General features: G+C 37.4%; 1 protein-coding gene and 1 long non-coding RNA gene across 5 annotated transcripts in view; both read left to right on the top strand.

Annotated features, from left to right (window-relative positions):
• Nucleotides 1-12925, top strand: part of TNKS (tankyrase) — a 196608-nt gene extending 183683 nt beyond the window's left edge. For 2 of the 4 annotated variants that reach the window (XM_074383913.1, XM_003944055.4), the window contains exons 26-27: nt 390-546; nt 7234-12925. In XM_074383913.1, coding sequence (XP_074240014.1) covers nt 390-546; nt 7234-7320 — 244 coding nt within the window. In that variant the 3' untranslated portion in view covers nt 7321-12925. Of the gene's footprint in view, nt 1-389 lie in introns of all 4 variants that reach the window. The other 2 variants (XM_074383914.1, XM_074383912.1) reach the window with 1 other exon arrangement.
• Nucleotides 12926-13089: 164 nt separating this feature from the next.
• On the top strand, nt 13090-18356 carry LOC141580842 (uncharacterized). Its single transcript, XR_012513218.1, has 2 exons — nt 13090-13896; nt 15078-18356. It is a non-coding gene; the product is annotated as an uncharacterized LOC141580842 (long non-coding RNA).
• The last annotated feature ends 962 nt before the right edge of the window (nt 18357-19318 follow it).

Raw genomic sequence — 19318 nt, 5'->3', positions numbered from 1 at the left:
AATGAATAAACCTAATCTTAACTTCAGTTGTTGTTTCCATCAGCCTATTTTTTCACTTTTCACCTACCCATCCGTGCAAGAACTAAATTTTTCTCTGGTTATTTCTCTCTTTTTCTACCAGGCAGAATTTACTGCAGGCATTTTCTATGGCCGATTACTAAGCCATATCAAAATTACTTTAAACTTAAAAGTGTAACTGTTGAGCCTGGTAACTGTTTATAGTAAATTGTTGTATCAAATTCCATCCCATTCCTACTCATAAATCTGAAAATTACATTTAAGTTAGCTTGCCTCATGTTAAATTTTTTAGAAATTAATAGACCTAGCAGTTACATCATTGTAAGATTTAAAGCTTCCTTCAAAGCATTGCTTGTTTTCTTTTTCCTTAGACAAATGCTCTTCTGTAGAGTGACCCTTGGGAAATCCTTTCTGCAGTTTAGCACCATGAAAATGGCTCATGCGCCTCCAGGGCATCACTCAGTCATTGGTAGACCGAGCGTCAATGGGCTGGCATATGCTGAATATGTCATCTACAGAGGAGAACAGGTATGTTACTCATCAATCAAGCATAACCAAGTTACCAAACATGTCAATACAGAACACAGAGACCATATAAGACTTGAGAAAACCTTTCAATGAAATCCACCACACAGTGTGCTAGTATGAGTTACTTCAGATACAAAATAAAGTTACCAAAATAACTCTTCTACATCAACTTTTTACATAAAAGCCATTAGTTAGTTGTCAGCCACATAACACAATGTGAACAAGAGGGCATTTGAGAAATAAAGGCTTGGACTCTCATGCTGTTTTGAGGCCTACTGCTCTGAACTAATGCCTTGTGCCACTTCATGCTCAACATGGCAGGGCAAGATCCACTGTCTAGTGGATCTTCATGGATATACATGCCACAGGCTGCTCACATGAGTTGAGTCTCTCTAATTCAGATCATGATACATATGTAGAACTCTAGCTTTCTGAGTCGTAAAGCTACAGTACATGTAATTCTGCCAACTGCTTGACAGTCCACAGTAAAATTGGAGAGAGAGAGGGGGAGTGTGTGTGTGTGTGTGTGTGTGTGTGTGTGTGTATGGAAATATATATACAGACAAATGTATACATACAGGAAGTTTTCTGTGATTTTCAACCCAATCCTTAACTATTACAGTACAGCTAAATTTCTATGAATTTGTCCAAAAACAATAACAATTTGTCTGAACTTAACTGAATTTCAAATGAATACCATAAATACACTGAAAGAGGAGAGAAAAAATAAGGAAATAACTAAATACACATAACCTATGAAAACAGTATTTTACTCTATGCCTTCCGTTGTGGGCAGGGTAGGGAATGCAGTAGTGGGAAGACCGACAAAGGAATCCCGAGCTGCTTTTAGTAAGTCTGTTGATGGTGATGGTGTGGGCAAAACAATGAAACTCTTAAGCGTATTATAGGATTGAGCACATGAGTGGATGTGTTGATATATTGATTTGAGGAGCCAAAGTTTTCACTGTAGAAGAAAGGACATACAAATATGGAATGGGGAAGGTAAGAAAGACTCTAGGGATGGACTGAAATTGGAAGAATTAATGTGATCTGGTTTCCTGTGTGTGTGTGTGTGTGTGTGTGTGTGTGTGTGTGTGTGTACCCATGTAAATTTATGGGTAAGTATAAATGTAAGCATTTGTATGTATATGATTATGTATGTACATATATTTCTTAGCTCTGTCTGCCAAAAGCAAGGAAAGACAATAGGAAAGAGCCTGGGTCTTGGTCTCTAATACCACTCCCCACTAAAGGAAACCAGGGCATCTTAAACAGCTAATTCCAGGGCTGGGTAAAATAGGTACAAGGTGAGCTTCAAACACCTTGTTAGACCACAAAGTAACGAAGTACTGACGAACAAATCATGGGGCCATGTCACAAGGACACAAAAGCCAAATGAAAGGGGCTACCCCAGTCAAATCTGGGATAATCTGAACACTAAAATAAGTAGAGTCAAGAATTTTAAGCCACTGGAAAATATAGAAATTCATTATTCTACATTGATAATAAATAAATAAGAAAATAAAGGAGAAGTGGGGAGCTCTTGATTACAGTAGAATGCCAAAGGCAAATGGGTAAATGTCAGGGAGTTCTGGAGTTGGAAAAACCATCGTTCCCACTGCACATGTAGTGGAGAGAAGGAAAAAAAAAAGAAAGAAAAATTCTCATCATGCAACTATCATGGAAAAGATTAGGTCAGGCAAGAATTATCAATGGATGCTAAATATGGGGGACAGTTTCAGTAAGGAGAAGAATATTTGCATGGTCTTTTAACTACAAAGTTACTTTCAAAGGGGGCTTGGTAGGGAATGGTAATTATATATTGGAGGAAGGGAACAATGCCTTGACCAGATAATCAAAATCAACATCAACCATCAGTGAGGGACAGATAGGCATATAGTGTGCCTCTGATGGATACTCTAAAGGCATGACATCTCTGCAGCATTCCAGCCAAAAGTACATAAGGTAAATCTAATAAAAATGAGGAATGTTTGTTATTATTTTTTTTTTTTACTGTGGAAAGATTGTATTCTTTGAAAGTGTTAATATTTTAAAAGACAGGGAAGGACTATGCTGACTTTCCAGATTAAATGAGGCCCAAGAGACATGAAAACTGAGTTAACTATAGCTGGAACTACAGGTGGGTGCCGCCACCCCTGACTAATTTTTGTATTTTTAGTAGAGACAGGGTTTCACCATGTTGGCCAGGCTACTCTTGAACTCCTGACATTGTGATCCGCCCACCTTGGCCTCCCAAAGTGCTGGGATTACAGGTGTGAGCTACCATGCCTGACCAAAGACAATGTTTTAATTCATAATATGAATATATTCATCTTTATACCAATGTGGTTATAAAGTGTAATTTACATAATTCAAATATAATACATATAATTAAATGATATATAATTTTTTAAAAAATAGAAAACTGAGTTAACTTTCTGCCCGAAACTGCATCCAGTATTGGAAGAGAATGTACATTATTAGATCAACTAACAAAATTGGAATATGGACATTAGATAAATAAAAGTATTATATCAATATAAAATTATAAGGTTGATTCTGTACTTATGTAAGGCAGTATATCTATTCTTAGAAAATATATACTGGCATATTTAGACATAAAGGACCGTGATGATGTATATAACTTATAAACGTTTCAGGGAAAATGCATGTGTGTGTGCTTGTGAATGTGAATGTGTGCGTGTGTGCAGGGGTATGTATGTGTGGGCTTGGACATATCTGGTATACAGAGATAGGGAAGGTGCAAATGATAAACCAAATGAGATAAATAAAACCTTCCCAATAGGTAGATCTGGGTAAAGTTATGTAGCTGTTTTTGGTACCATTTTAATTTTTGCAGCTTACTTGTAAGTTGGCAGCTGTTTCCAAAGAAAAAGTTTAAATAAAGAATAAATGTGCCATGCTTTTCTGTTTAAGTCATAAACCTTAGACATCTAGAGAAGATGCTTTTACTTTGATTTAGTAATTATACTTCTAGAAATTTCTTTGGAACAATCAGTGGTAGTCACACACACACTATATACATGAATATGTGGATAGTCATAACTGTATTGATTATCATAATAAAAAATTTAAACAACCTAAATATTCAGCAAAAGTAGAATTGTTAAATAAATTTTAATGTATTCATATGTCTGGTATTTTTTAACATTTACATGACATATACCAAACATAGATTCACCCACAACATAAGAATGGTTATCACTGGGTATTAAAATAATGAGTGACTTCAGTTCTCTTTACCATATATTTTTTTAATATATATGAGTTATCTGTAGTAGTAAATATTTCTTTCATAATTGGGCACAAAGAAATAGTAAGTAATACTTAAAAGATAAGTATAATTTTACTTTTCTGAAATTTACTGATTAACCATTTCCCAGGTAAAATTTGACTTGATAATTTAGAGTCTCTGATGAAATAATTTTAGAGAGTGATTATTGCAAAACTTATTTGAAAGAAAAAAGTGCCTTGAGAAATGAAAAGCACTTAGTATTTACTTTATTTCAGGGGAGGATAATTGCTTTTCCATATTCAGGTATACTTGTCCACATGGATAGTGTTACTGTAGGGTCTACTAATTGAGTACTTTCCCATGAGCAGTTTTTCCTGATTTTATAGTGAAGTTTTCCTTTACTAACTTTTATTTTCATTCTCCTTAGTCACACTGCAAATCATCTTTCACTCTTAATGTTTAACACTTTCAAAAACAGACAAATGTTTTATTATGTGTTTTTTGACTGAGGATTGATTTGAGGAGTATTATATTCATTATTGGTGGGATTGTTTCTTTCTTGAAGATAGAAAAGATGTGTTGAAAGTTAACTGAACTATTCTTGAAAAGAAAAGTGGCTCTGATTATAACATATGATTGGAATTAAAATGTCAGTGGCATTTGTATATGTTGTACTTTAAACTTTACATTAGATATGAAGGAGAGGTGTTCTCTGGTCATTGGTTGCTACAGAGATTTCACCTATTTTGCTGAACTGATGTGAACAATATGGAATTACTTAACCTGAAGAAGAAAAGACTATAGAAAGATTTCTAGAATGGTTTTCAAATATACAAAATTAAGAGAGCATGACAATCCCTTCTTAACATCTATGAAACATAAACAGAGCATTTGTATTTAAATTTTAGTGTTAGGAATTTGGATTAAGAAGAAATTTCATAAAGTGAGTTACCAAAAGTGGTTGTGTATTTTAAAAAATACATTCTATGCTTTTATAACCAGCATGGATTTAAAGTGACTTGACAGAAAATGATGTTTTTGATCCATCTTAGGCTCATCTAGTTCTGCAGTTTGATAATTCCCTTGCCTTAAATCCCTCTGGACTTTGATGTAAATAATCAATATCTTAAAGAGTACGTAGAAACTATTCAGTAGCCTGATCAGTAGGAGCCAGCAGCACTCAGATAAGGACTTTTAAGTAATTTAGAATCTTAGCTTCTGCCTGACAAAAATGTACGTATGTCAGGGATCACCCTAAATCATGAGCTACCTAAATGCGAACACCAGCATTATTGACTCCTTTGCTTAAACAACTTTTCCTCAAGTAAAATAATGTGTCATAGAAAATATTATAGATACTGAACTTCACTGAGACAAAAGGAAGTAGGAGTGGGCTTCCACTCATTTTTGACACTTACCATATGCCACCTGTGTTCTTTTTACATTTCTAATGTTTTTGTCTGGCTGGATGGTAAGCTCCTTCACAGCAGGGTGCACAGCTCGCACTGGAGTGTTTTTAATGCAGTAGATGCTCAATACCTGTATGATGGTGATAAATGGTTTTCTTGACCATTAAACCATCTGGCTGATTAATTCGCATTTTTGTTTTTTACCAGTATTTGAGCTTTGCTAGGTTTTTTATCCCAACTCTAGAATTAGCAGAATTAGATATTAGCAATATCTATAATACTTTCTATTTGACCTAGATTGTTTTAGTAAACCATTTCAAAAAGTAAGTGTACATCTTAAAGTAAAACTACAGATAGTTTCTTTTGTGAGAAACTATAATATTCTCACAAAAATAAAAGTATAAACTGGTTACTGAGACTTCAGATTGGAAAGTCAGGAGAGATTTTCAATCTTGGTTTATTTCCACTGAGTATACTAAAGATAGAAACTGTTGCTGTTTTTAACTAAAATCAGAGCAGACTGTAATTACAGAAAATAATATTATGAATGGTTCCTTATATAGAGAGAGACAGAACTTAACATATTTATGGTTTTTTGTTCTTTTTAAAGTCCTTGCCAAGACCTTTTAGGAGGCAGTACTGTCTAATCAATAATAATACTAATAATAATAACTTACACATCTTAGATTCTTAATATGCCAGACCTATTCTAAGACTTTTGCATTTAGTTCTCACAAAAATTGTATTATTATTAAATATTAACATTAACATTACTAAATATTATTAACATTAATGTTAACATTAATATTAAATATATCACAAAAAGCCTAATATTTAATATTAAATATTAGGATACATTACTAAATGTTAACATGAATATTAAATATATCACAAAAAGCCTAATATTATTTAATATTAAATATTAGGATATAATTCTAATATTATATCCTAACATTTAAAGATGAGGAGAGCTAAGGCACAGCTGTGTGTTTGTCTCTCAAGATCAAGTTGTATAGCTACAAATTATTCAGTAAATCTGTCATGTTTATTTCTGCATTTTAAATATTAAAGTTCAGTTTTTTCTTATCCTTCATTACTTTTATTATCTTATCCCATGTCTATATACAAGCAGTTGGTCAGCATTGAACAAACTATTTTTGGTCCCCAAACACTTTGCTCACCCAAGAGTCTTTTTTTAAGTCACAGACCACTTTGAAATGCTGAGTCTAATTTCGTCTCATGTTATAGTTAGGGTTGAAGAATTCCTATGTAGTCACACACTAAGGGGTATCCTGCCTCTCCTTCCAATTGCTGCCTTCATTGTGATTTCTGGTTGAGGTTTTCAGCAGCTTCCTCTGGTCAGCCTTCTTTTTCCTGCTGCCACCAAGAAGTACTCTTGCCATTCCAGACACAGCCTTATGTTTTGCTGACTGCAAGAAAGAAGAGACAACGAGAATATGAAGGAGGCCAGTCTAAATTGAAGCCCTTATCTTTCCTGTAAATGATGCCTTTGATTGTCAATTTAAAAAAATTGTTCCCAAACTGTTGCTTCCAGGTTATTGGTGTCTCCGTAATCTCACCCTTACTCCTTGTAGCTCAGTGGGTTATATCATCTTCTATGATTAATTTGGACTTGATTCAGCAAAATTATTCTTTCATTTAGCAGACTTTTATTAAACACATGCTGTGTGACAGCACTAATGCTCTGTGAGGTGAAAAAGATATAAGTGCTGCCTCGGGCCTTGGTTTCCCTACTTGTGACACGTGGCTCTCTAATAAGGGTTGAATGGAGTTTAACTAATTTACAGTATTCAAAGTAGAAATAACATTCAGTTTTCTAGATTTTAGGGTTTATATACAGTTAAGTAGGTGGACCTCTAAATGGTTCAGGCACCTATTAAGAGACTGAGTCTATGTAGAATATTGGCCACAATTAATAGCCTTTGAGGCTTCCACATTCAGTAAGGCTTTAATATTGTGCCTACTAGAAGGGTGATTTGTTTTTCTTCTTGTCCTTCCCAGGCGTACCCAGAGTATCTCATCACTTACCAGATCATGAAGCCAGAAGCCCCTTCCCAAACTGCAACAGCCGCAGAGCAGAAGACCTAGTGAATGCCTGCTGGTGAAGGCCAGATAAGATTTCAAACTAGGACTAGATTACAGAGGCTTGTTTCTAACAGCAGCATCAACATTCTGTAAATCCCTGACAGCCTAGAAATAAGCTGTTTGTCTTTTATAAAGCATTGCTATAGTGATGAATATAGTATGAGTAACTGATACATACTCACTGCTACTGTTCCCTTTGAGGAAATGTTTACAGGGGCGGCCTTTTAACATATCTCAGGCTCATTTTCATTGCAATTATCCGTTTCTAAAACAAGATTGCTTTGATCTAGACTTGGAGGATAACCAATACTTTTTCAAATGTTCACAATTCACACACTACATTTGTTTTGTTATGCATGACACGTGTATATTAAACAAATATACACGTATGACAGCAACAGGCTCATTTTTGATTTGCCAGACATGCATCGTTGGCTATTGTTTGTTTGTTTGGTTGGTTTTTTTGGTTACTTTGAAAATGAGCCAGCGCCTTCTTGAGGATATTTTGCACAAAGTCATGCTGACAAAATCATTAGCAATGCAACCCAAGCTTCTGGCTGAGCAAGACTCAGTTTCCACTTTAAAATTTTTTTTTATTTTGCTCTGTAGCTGTGCTTTTCATTAACGTAAATTGAGATGAAAAGCAAAAAACATCAAGTTTTAGCATCCTTTTATGAATCGGCCCATCTTACAAGGCAAGGGCACAAACACCAACCTGACTTAGGAACTCCTAAATTCAGAGAAGTCAAAGCTGGTGAAGGCCACTTGCTCTTTCCAATACAAGCCTGCCACAGAAGCCTTCAGGACAGTGCTGGAGATTAGGCTGAACACAGCCAGGGACAGGCTTGAATTCCAAGGTGAAAAATCGGGGGAGGCTATGAGGGAGGAGTTGCATTAAGGAGAGTAAGGAGCATGTGGTTCTGTATCATTGCAGCCCCACTGGATCCAGGGGGCGCCTCCAAAAATAAATGTTTCCCTTCCCTTAATCTGTACTGTCGGGATTGTTACCCCACTCCAAATTAGCTGCCTTATTTCAGAAGTCAGTGAAATTACTGTACTTCATTAGAGTCACAAAAAGACCACTTTATTGTTTCTTTAGTTGATAAAGCTGGATTCAGACCCTAATAGTGGATAGATACACACAAATGCAAAGATTTTTTTGTTTACTCCAGATTTGGGATTTATTGTAAGTGGCATGCTTCAAATAGTTCATAAAGATCCTTGCGTTAAATTTTTGAATGATTTCGTCAAGCTTCTTAGTGTATGTAGACAAGGAGAACAAAAACTGAAACCAAAGCCCTTTTCGTTTTGTTTTTTTTTTTAATGAAGGTGACAAAGAAATACCATACAGTTTTCTTTGTGAAATTACTGTTTATTTTCATCAACATTTACCAAGTGCCATTGACATTTATTAAAAAATTATCCCTTGTAGTTCTTACACTTGCCCTTTTCACCTTAACTGAATATGAATTGAGTACACTAACTTCTTTACTTGCTATACTGTGCATCTGCTCTGCTTTGAAACAAAAGAAATAGAAACACGAGGAATAGGAAAGACAGTGTGACACAAACTTGCCATTGCAATTGAAAGCCCTGAAAACAGTGGGTTTTTAAATGCAAGGCGATTAAGCTGTGACCTCCTCAATCTCCTGACGCAAAATAAAATGGTTACATGCAAAAATTCTAGAAATAGGCTCTTAAAATACACATTTTGCTTTCATGTTGGCTTCAATTCAATGCTGGAACTAGGCATCCATACTATTTTGAATTTTGTAGCTGAATCTTGCATGGGTCCTCAAAATTAAATCAAGAATTGGCCTCAGTTGTTGCTTCTTTTGAAGTTTTAGTGACCCAAGCTGGGTGTTTGTGTCTTGGCTACTTGTTTAATAGCACTAGAATTCCATATGAAACTTTGAGAGTTGATATTCAATAAGAGGGCTTTTTTTTTCCCCTTCTTTCCTTCTCTTTTGCTGTGACAAAGGGTTGAAGAAATTACCATCTGTGTAGTTTTCAGTAGCGGTGAAGTGTGTATTACTTACCTTCCCCCCAGACATAGTTTAAAATGGTAAACACAGCTGTGATTTTTTTAGTTAAGTAAAAGAGTTAATATGGTATAGATTTGGAAAGCTTTATAGCTTCATTAAAAAGATAAACCACTACCCAACTGTGGTTGTATGTTGTTTCCATCATACTAAATAGATTAATTGATGTGCCAGTTTTAATCTTGGGCCTTACACTTTAAACTGTGGTTCAATATTTAAACTGCCAATGTTGTACGTCTAATGTTTTGTGTGCCAAGTGAAGGTACTGTATAAGGAAGACATTTCCAATGCTTCTTGTCTTACAGTGATTCAAGTAGTTCTTGAAAGAATGTGCATGCATTATTCATCTGTTTAAGAGAGTCGGTTAATGGATATATCACAGGAGCCAAATACATTTTTTTAGAACTTGAAAACCAAAGGTCATTATGAGTGCACTCAAAAGTTAGCAAAAGTTGATTACATTTGGGATTTTCCTCTGTAGCCGTATGAAGAACCCTTTCCAATGTAAAAACATGGCATTAAATTAGACTGAAGTCTATTTTATTTTTTGTATATGTACTATATAGAAATACTAACAAGTTGGGAACATCCAATATGGCCTACCCTGAAATGGCCCCTCTGTTTCCCTAACCACATGGAAGAAAGAATCTGAACATCTCCACCAGCTTTACTGGAGTTCCAAAACAAAAGGGCTTTCTAGACCTGATAGTTCCAGTTTACCTGGTATTGGCCAACTGGATACTTGACTCAGGCATAAATTAAGTGCCCTGGTCCTGATACTTTCTCCTGTATTTGACCTCTTTCCCTTTTCCCTAGATTACGAGTCTGGAATTAAAGTGAGCTCCAACAATGACCTTGGACCCCATTCATTTTCTCCTCATCTTGGGTCTTAAAAAAGGAGACCAGATACCTCTTAGTTTTTGTATCACAACCAGGAATGGATATTAGGCCTCATGCGCTTTGCTCAGAACACTCTGCTGCTTTGTTAACAAATGACACCATGGAACCCAGAGTTTTGATTCTATGCAAAATAATAGCAGTGCAACCAGGATTCTTGTTTTCCTTTTCATTCTTGGAGTTTGGAATTTCTAGCTTTTCAAGCAACCTAAGTAGAATAAACATTAGGATGTTTTCATGAAATAGCATCCTTGTACTCCTTTGAGCTTGATGTTAGTGGCTAGACTGATTTCCCTTTGCTCTCAAAATAGCAAAGTACATTGAAATATAGAGAAATGCCTGAATATGGCAAGCAAATAAAGTAATGTAGATTAACATTCTATTATTGTTGCCATTTAAAAAAAAAATAAAATTTTGATTTATGCTGGAAAATGGCATCAGAATGCAGTAAGTTGTCTAGGTTTTTCTCTGTTTCAGTGTATCTCCCAGTTGCACGAAGGGTTATTGGGCATTGCTCTCCCTCCCTTCTAAACATGTGCACGATCTGGATTCCTGTAAATGGCCTTGCAAACAGAAGTGGTGTGTATTTTCAAGCACCTTTCCCCCATTGTGTCTGTGTCCCATTTGTGTGATATCTGTGATGAATAGCCTTCTTACTGTGTTTTCTGTTGGACTAATTATCTCGCATAAAGCTATAGACCTTACTAATTGTCAGATATTCAAAACTGACATTAAGATAAGGTTTCATGTCCAAAATTTATTTAAAGAGTAAAGTTAAATTTCTCTACCGTCAGATCAGTGACAGAGAAGTGAAAAGAATAATTGTGAAAGTGATGTTTGAGCTGTTGTATGTATGTAGTGTATGAAAAGGAAATGCATTCGAAAAATACTACTATAAAACATGAGGCTTCTTCAGCAACTTGTTCATTCTGCTATTAATAGACAAATTTTTCTCCTTGAGAAAGCCTTAACTATGACAGAAAGTTTTTAACCTTTTATATTTTAATAAGTAGAACATTTTAGTCCCACTGCTTAGCATTTGAAAGGTGTGTCAGTGAGTCAGCCATGTCTCCATATGTTTCATACCTGTTAATCTTATTTTATGAGGATATATTTCATAAGTAATATTCTCTTACATGCAGTGGAGCTGATTAAAATTAATCCATTTCAATTTCTCCATATCGGAAATTACTCAGCTACCAGATTTCTGGTTTGGAGAAGTGCTGGAAAGATTTTAAAGCCTATTAAATTGTGTATGTGGGGATACAGCAACAACTGTGATACATTGTAGAATTTGAGTGATATACAAACTGTGTTTTTTAATTGTTTTAAAATGTAAACCGTGGTTATACTAAAGTGAAAACCTATAGGAAGCTAAAGATTTGGTCGTACTTTGTACGACCAAATGTGGTCGGAGTATGACTATGAGTTTTATACACTGCCAGAGAGTTCTGCCTCCTCTGAAATAACATTCACACTGTAGATTGCATTTTGACTTTTCCTTCTTTCACATTCTTTTTTGCTTTACATTTAATGTCTTCGCACCTGCCCTACCACCCATCCTTCCAAAGAGATTTCTCTCATGTTCCAGAATTCAGATTATTTTGTGATTTCTTTTATCAGTCTACCTACCCATTTCTGCAGGCAGCACTGAAAGCCCATTGTTGATTCAGAGTGTTTGCAGTCGAACCCTGGTAGTGGGGTGTCCCTCACATACCCGTGCACCCCTCCCAAAGTTCAGGATGAAAGGCTAGACAACCCACAGTGAAAGTAAAGAAGAACACAGATCTTTGAGGCCAATAGCCTAGACCTAGAAGATGACCTTGACTATGTAACCATTGTCTTCATGACATAAAATGTTGAAACTCTTCATGTGCATATAACATCTGCTTCTGCTCCCATCGTTTCAAGCTCATCTTATCTTTGTAGTAGTAATATTTGTCTTTGATATTTACAAACTAAAAAGGTACTTTTATCAAGGTTTCTCAAAACATTTACAAAACCAGCTTTGAGGAAATGTAGAGTGTTGCCTGGCAACAGCGTTCAGAGTAGTAACTGTATTTTCTCATTGTGATGTTAGTCTGTGTAAGTAACTAGTGTAGTGACTCTTTGGTTCATTATTGGTGTTGTTTTTATTTTTAGTCTCTGTGTGACCGACCAGTGGCAGGGGTTGTGGCAAACCCCTCTCCTTTCTTTGCATTTGTCTATTTGTAGGATTGTCAGATAAAGTCCAAGATGCCCAGTTAAGTTTGAATTTCAGAGAAACAACTTTTCAGCTTAAGAATGTTTCATGTAATATTTGGCATATATTTGCAGTTAACATATTCATTATTTGTCTGAAATTCAAATTTAACTGAGCATGCTGGGTTTTTTTCACTGTTTTGTTTTTCTAAATCTGGCAATCCTACAGATTTGGTCATGGAAAATCGCTTACAGCACGTTAAACTCCTCTAGTCTTCTTCGTATTTTCACCTGAAATGGAATTCCTTTTTCCCTTACCTTCCACTTCTTTCCAAAGGAGGGCATCAAGGAACTTAACCTGCCTGCATGGTGGGTTTCTATTTAAGACATCCTTGTGATTATATTTAACCTGTAACTGTGCTTTGGCTTACCGTCTAGCTCACTGTACTTGTAATTGATTAATACTCAATAAAACCATTTTTAAAGTACACTGTGTGTGGATAGCAGTTAGCTCTTATGTGTTTTCGTTTTGCCTCTGCTTGTTCATTTCTGCCTGACCAACCTTAACACAGCTGACCTTAACACAATTGAAGATGGAGAGGGAGGGTTGGTATTTGTATTCTGACAGTTTCAAACTGTCAGAATACAAATACCAACCCTCCCTCTCCATCTTCTAATGAGACCTGGGTTTGAAGTGACTTATCCTCACCTCTCAGCCCACATACATGGGAGTTACTGAAGTACAGCAATAGCAGGAGTAACGTGGGTTCCTTTTAGAAATATCTCTTAAACAGGCTGACATTAGAGTCAGACCTCATACCAGGTCCAAAGGCAGCCCAGAGACCTTATACAACGTGATTGCTCAGACACTCACCCTCTCCACCTCTTGGAGTAGAGAGGGGAAAGAACACCCACTTTGTGCAACAGTAAATATTAAATACCTAGCATGGTTCCTGGCACAGAGGACTAGGAAAATTCTTCCATTCCTTCCCCTCTTCTTTCTCCATGCCCAGGGACCTATTACATAGCAAATTTTAAGGTAGAATTTTATCTGTACAGTAACTTCTTTTGCCAGAGAGATTGTCAGAGTGACAAAGAGACATAAATGGAAGTGCTCTAGTAACCCTGCAAATAACAAATAGCTACCATTGAGCCCATACATGAACCAAGTACTTTGTATATGTACGTTTTCATTAATAACCCCGAAAACTTGGCAAAACTGGCCTTTTAATTCTGTTTTACAGATGAGGAATTGAAACTGGAAGTGGTTAAATTCGTTATTTTATATCCCAGAATGCCTTCCACTCTGAGACTAAGTACCAGTTGCTGTGCATCAGTCACCAATAATACATGGAGTTGCAGTGTTTAACCAGGAGCAAAAATACAGACTTGACTCTACTACATGATTTTATGTCAGTGTCTCACGAGACAATCAGATTCTAAATGCCATTGGACTCAGGTATTCCCTTTTGGTTATATAGAAAGGGAAATTATAGAGGGGACACATTTGGGACTGAGAGGTTAGAGAAAGGGTTATAGAAATGGAAATTACCTGACTTGTGCACAAAAAGCAAGTGGAATATAAAACAGCAACTTAGAATGTCAACAGCCTGGGTTGGTTTATGTTACAGACATATTCCAAGAGCCTGCTTTTATAGCATGAACCACTGTGGGTAGGAGATTGGGGGAAGTGGGGAGGGGCAGCTATAAATTGCTTGCTGGATTGGTTTATCTTCTACAGGAAATTACTTGCTAGAAAACTAGATCCTATTAATCAAAGGATGGGTGCTTCTTGGATAGCCAGTTTTGAAGAACTGTCTTTGGATTATGTTGTCTACATTGAGTGTTTGGATGCTGTGACCCAATTTCTTAGATTAGAGGCAGTGTGTCCTGTTTATAGCACCTGTCAACCTTTGTCATTTGGCTAGGTTCACTTTTCCTCATGATCTTCTAAGACTGTACATTAGGCCTCCAAGCTGAAAGAACACCTGCCACTATATTGGAAATAATGAAAGTTGGGTCATCTATTCCAATTAAATTGGAACCTAACAGGTACTGGTTGGCATCAGCTCTGAACACTTGGATATATAAAAAACAAGTGGAAAGGGGGTGATGTGTACATCTTCATTTATACCAACTCCCACCCACATACAGTGCTAAGAAAACAACTTTGCATTAGACAATATAGAAGTAAGATATGAATTTTGTTAATATGATTCTTGGCATACTCTTCGTGGCCAGGGACCCATTTGTAAAATAAGTCTATTCACCTGTCCTTTCATAACTCTGCCTACAAATCAGTGGTATGTAACACAAAGCAAAGTATAAGGTGACCATGGTTGCGAGTCATTGGGAGTATGTAGAGGCCAAAGTCAGGAAACCAGTGCTTGCCCTACAGTACAGAATTGCTTCACAACTTCAAGGCAATTCTATGAAGGCCATGTCTCTACTTTTCATCTGTCAAGTAGGAATACTGGCTGCCATATAGTTATTTAATCTAGGACTACTTAACAGATTTACGAGGTGTTACAAATCGAATGTTTTTGGAGTCTGAGGAGAAGATGCAAGTAAAACAATGAGAATTTTAGGTGTCTAGTCTGTTAGTTTGACTGTTACCAAAACACCTGGGGTTTTGTCTAGGCCCTGCTGCTGCTCGCTGCGCAGAAAGCCAATGACTGAGATGACAAGTACTGCCAAGGAAGAAGGCTTTAATCGGGTGCTGCAGCCAAGGAGATTCAAGCCAAATTCATCTCCCTAACTAAAACCAGGAGTTGATATAGCAGGGAAGAAATGTGTAAGAAAACAGGAACTAAGGAGGGGCAAGGAAGCAATCATGATGATTGAGGAGTTGGGCGTCTCACTGTCTGGATGTGCTGATCTGGTGAGTTTCCATTTTTTTATGCTTTTTGAGAGGCCTGAGGGATCCTTTCCTGAGGAAGGAACTAAGATAAAACAAAGATAAGTTGTGAGCTTTAAGACCAAAAGAGTCCATTTCTATGTTTATCAAAAAACAACTGTGTATGAGACTATTGGGTCAATTTCATGACTAGCTTGCTGAAAGACTGTAGGATTAAATCCTCCAGCTCTGCCATCGGAAGGCCTGAGTTCATAGCTTGGTTTTACCATTTACTAGCCATGTGACCTTGAGAAGTTCCATACTCTCCTTGGGCCTCAGTTTCCTCATCTTTAAAAATGAGTACTGCTACTAATACTATTACATAGAGTTGCTATGAGAATTAAATGAGTTAACTTGCATGGTACATTGTCTTTTTTTTTTTTTTTAATCTGAAACTGGCTTTCCATTCTGCCGCCTAAGAAAAAGCATATGATTGGCTAGAAAGGAAGATTAGAAGAAAGTATATCTATGACTGGCTCAGACTCCTTAAAGAGTTTTCCGCCTAACTGCAGCCCAGAGTGCTGCAGAGTGGAACCAGATGTCTCCCATCAGCCCTAACATTTTTATCAGTGCACTACCCTACTGGCCCACAGCTCTTTCCATTTCTTCTGGGGTTGCTCCTTACTGAAGCAGTAATGAGAACACACTGTTTCACAGCAAGGTGTATACAACTACATCTTCACCAGTGTTGATGTTGATGCACATAGTACAGCAAAATTTCCCCAGAAGTCATCCAAATCCCTACAAAGAAAAGCCTAAAACTATTACTGTATTATGGTTAGAAGGCTCACACACACAGACCCAAGGCAAATGCTGGGGGGTGGGAGGTGGGGAGGAGTTCAGGGGAGGGCCTCCCATTCAATAATTCAATATCTAGGACTTCAGGAAGGAAACCATCCAAAATGTGCTCAAAGTAACCACATCTTTGATCATGGAAAGACTTGGCCAGTTAGACATTTTCTAAAATTAGAGCAGAAGGCTTAGAGGAAAAGAAGAAACAAGGAGAGATCTGAGGTTTTCTCACAGCAGGAGAGCAAGAATCTTGGTTGCCACTCAAGTTGACTTCAGCCTGATTTCATCATCATCTAGTAACATTTCTCATGGTCACAGCCATGAGTGAGAGAAGGGCAAAGGTTTATCCAATACTTTTTATTAATTTAAATCCATTCCAAATCCATTATTCTGATGAATTGCACTTTTATTGTCCCTGATTATAGTTGTTTGGCTATCTATGTGCTTTGGACTTGCCTTTGATTAGATGGCTCATATTTTTTCGTGTCAGGAACCTTGGGATCCCCAATCCTGTGACAGTGCCCTGAACATAGAGCACATAGAGCATGGTTTCTGTCTCCAAGCAGCATTTAAACAGCTGTTACACTGGCAGCCTATCCTTTAATAAAGAGGCTACATCTTGTAAAAAACACATTCCAACACCCTAAGCTGACCACATGCTAAAGGATGAGGAGTGCAAAATAGCATTTTGTAGACTCTGAGAACCGAAATGGGTCTTTAGAGATCACCTGGTCCAGCCACGTTGTTTTTAGGATGAAGAATTTGTCGAAGGCGAAATCGTCAAGGCAGGGCAGAATTCAAACTTCTGGCTATCATTTGGACTTAGAAATAGCATTCACAACCTCTGACACTAATTCTTAAAATGACCATCTTTAATTATTCACACTCTTTCCTCTTTCTTCTAACCTGCTACAGACAGCTACCAAGCCCTGTAGAAATACTTCAGCCATCAAATCTCTCATACATCCCTTGAGATCTTGCCTGGATGAGCAATCAGTCACCCCCACTACCAAAAACTTCTGAAAGCACACTTCTTATTAGAGAACTACGGTATGTTGTGTGGGAATTTACCTTGATGGAATGGTAGCCTCCACAGACACTACCAGGCAGACTATCCCAGAGTTCATAGAACAGAAAGGTCCAAACTAGATGAAAATGCTTAAATACTTTTTTGGTTTTTTGCTTTGTTTTGTTTTGTTTTTTGAGGTAGATCTCACTCTGTCACCCAGGCTGTAGTGCAGTGGCGCAATCTTGGCTCACTTCAACCTCCACCTCCCAGATTCAAGCGATTCTCTTGCCTTAGCCTTCTGAGTAGCTGGGATTACAGGCATGCACCACCACACTCAGCTAATTTTTGTATTTTTAGTAGAGGCAAAGTTTCACCACGTTGCCCAGGCTGGTTTTGAACTGACCTCAGGTGATCCGCCCGCCTCAACCTCCCAAAGTCCTGGTATTACAGGCATGAGCCACTACGCCCAACATCAAAAACTTTGTATTACTTATTTTAATGAATAATTCGTTTAGTTTTTGAATTAATAAAACCACATAACCAGAAGAAAAGAGTTGGCATACTTAGGATAGCGTATAAGAGATTACACCACCTGAATCTTGAGTTATACAATGTTCATGTTTTCTCCCCCTCAATTACTCCTCTTCCTCATCCATCACATCAGCCCTCTTGCTGATGGTACAGTTTCAAGGAAAACAGTGTGTGACTTCACAGTACTTAGAGCACCTTCCAAGTAATGGGGAAGGAGGTGATTATGCAAATTTAATGCAAAATAATTGAGGGAAGTCTACTCAGAATCCTTCAAGTCCCAGCTCAAATATCTTCTCAAAAAAGCCATTCTTTGCCTACCTGGGGCCATGTGACCACTCAGCCCTTTGAGTCAAATCTGTGCCCAGTAGGTACTCCATAAAACCACATCACCATCTATGTATTTGTATGTTTCCTCTACCACCACAGGCGTTTGAGGCTGCAGTGAGCCATGATCATGCCACTGCACTCCAGCCTAGGCAAGACTGGATCTCTACAAAAAAATTTAAAAAATAGCCAGGCATGATGGTGAACACCTGTAGTCCCAGCTATTCAGGAGGCTGAGGCAGAGGGATTGCTGGAGCCCAGGAGTTCACAGCCGTAGTGAGCTATGATCACACCACTGCACAGTCTGGGCAACAGAGCAAGAACCCAACTCTAAAAATAAAAAAAAAAATAAAATAAAAAAAAAAAACAGGATAGCAGATACTCTAAAGAATTGAAAGCAGGGGCTGGACGTGGTAGCTCACACCTGTAATTCCAGCATTTTGGGAGGCCAAGGCAGGCAGATCACTTGAGCCCAGGAGTTTGAGACCAACCTAACCAACATGGCAAAAACCTGTCTCTACCAAAAATTCAAGAATTATCTGGGTGTGGTGGTGTGTGCCTGTGATCCCAGCTACTTGGGAGGCTGAGGCACAAGGCTGCAGTGAGCCAAGATCACACCACTGCACTCCAGCCTGGGCAACAGTGTGAGACTCAGTCTCAAACAAACAAAAAAGCTACTGAACATCATAGCTTAGTTCTGCTCACCCTAAATATGCTCAGAAGACATATCAGCCAACAACTGGGCAAAATCGTCTAACAGAACCGATTTAATAACAAAGTGTTAAATATCTCATGTAATTTAAAGAGTACTGTACTGAAAGTGAAAGTCAAGATGCCCATATGGGTAGTGGTAGTATGGTGTGAACTCAAAATGTCTGAGACAGATCTCAGTCAATTTAGAAAGTTTATTTTGCCAAAGTTAAGGATGCACCCATGACACAGCCACAGGAGGTCCTGATGGTGGTCCAAGATGGTCCAGGTATAGCTGGCTTCTGTACATTTTAGGGAGACATGAGACATCAGCAAATATATGTAAGGTGTACATTGGTTCCAACTGGAAAGGTGGGATGACCAAAAGTGGGAATGAGAGCATCCAGATCATAGGTAGATAAGAGAAAAACGGTTGCATTATTTTGAGTTTCTAATAAGCCTTTCACTGAATACACAATTTATAGGAATAGTCACTTAGGCCTTAGTCTCTTAGTGAAACAATACAGCAAAGGAAGCAATTAGATAAGCATTTGTCTCATGGTGAGCAAAGAGATTGAGTTCTGTGTGTCCACAAGGAATGTTCTTATGGCCTAGTAATTTTTAGGGTCCCAAGATTTA

This window comes from Saimiri boliviensis, chromosome 13 (genome assembly GCF_048565385.1).
Source record: "Saimiri boliviensis isolate mSaiBol1 chromosome 13, mSaiBol1.pri, whole genome shotgun sequence".
Taxonomy (NCBI): domain Eukaryota; kingdom Metazoa; phylum Chordata; class Mammalia; order Primates; family Cebidae; genus Saimiri; species Saimiri boliviensis.
The sequence above is the reverse complement of the archived record's forward strand: the minus strand, read 5'-3'. Positions and strand labels throughout refer to the sequence as shown.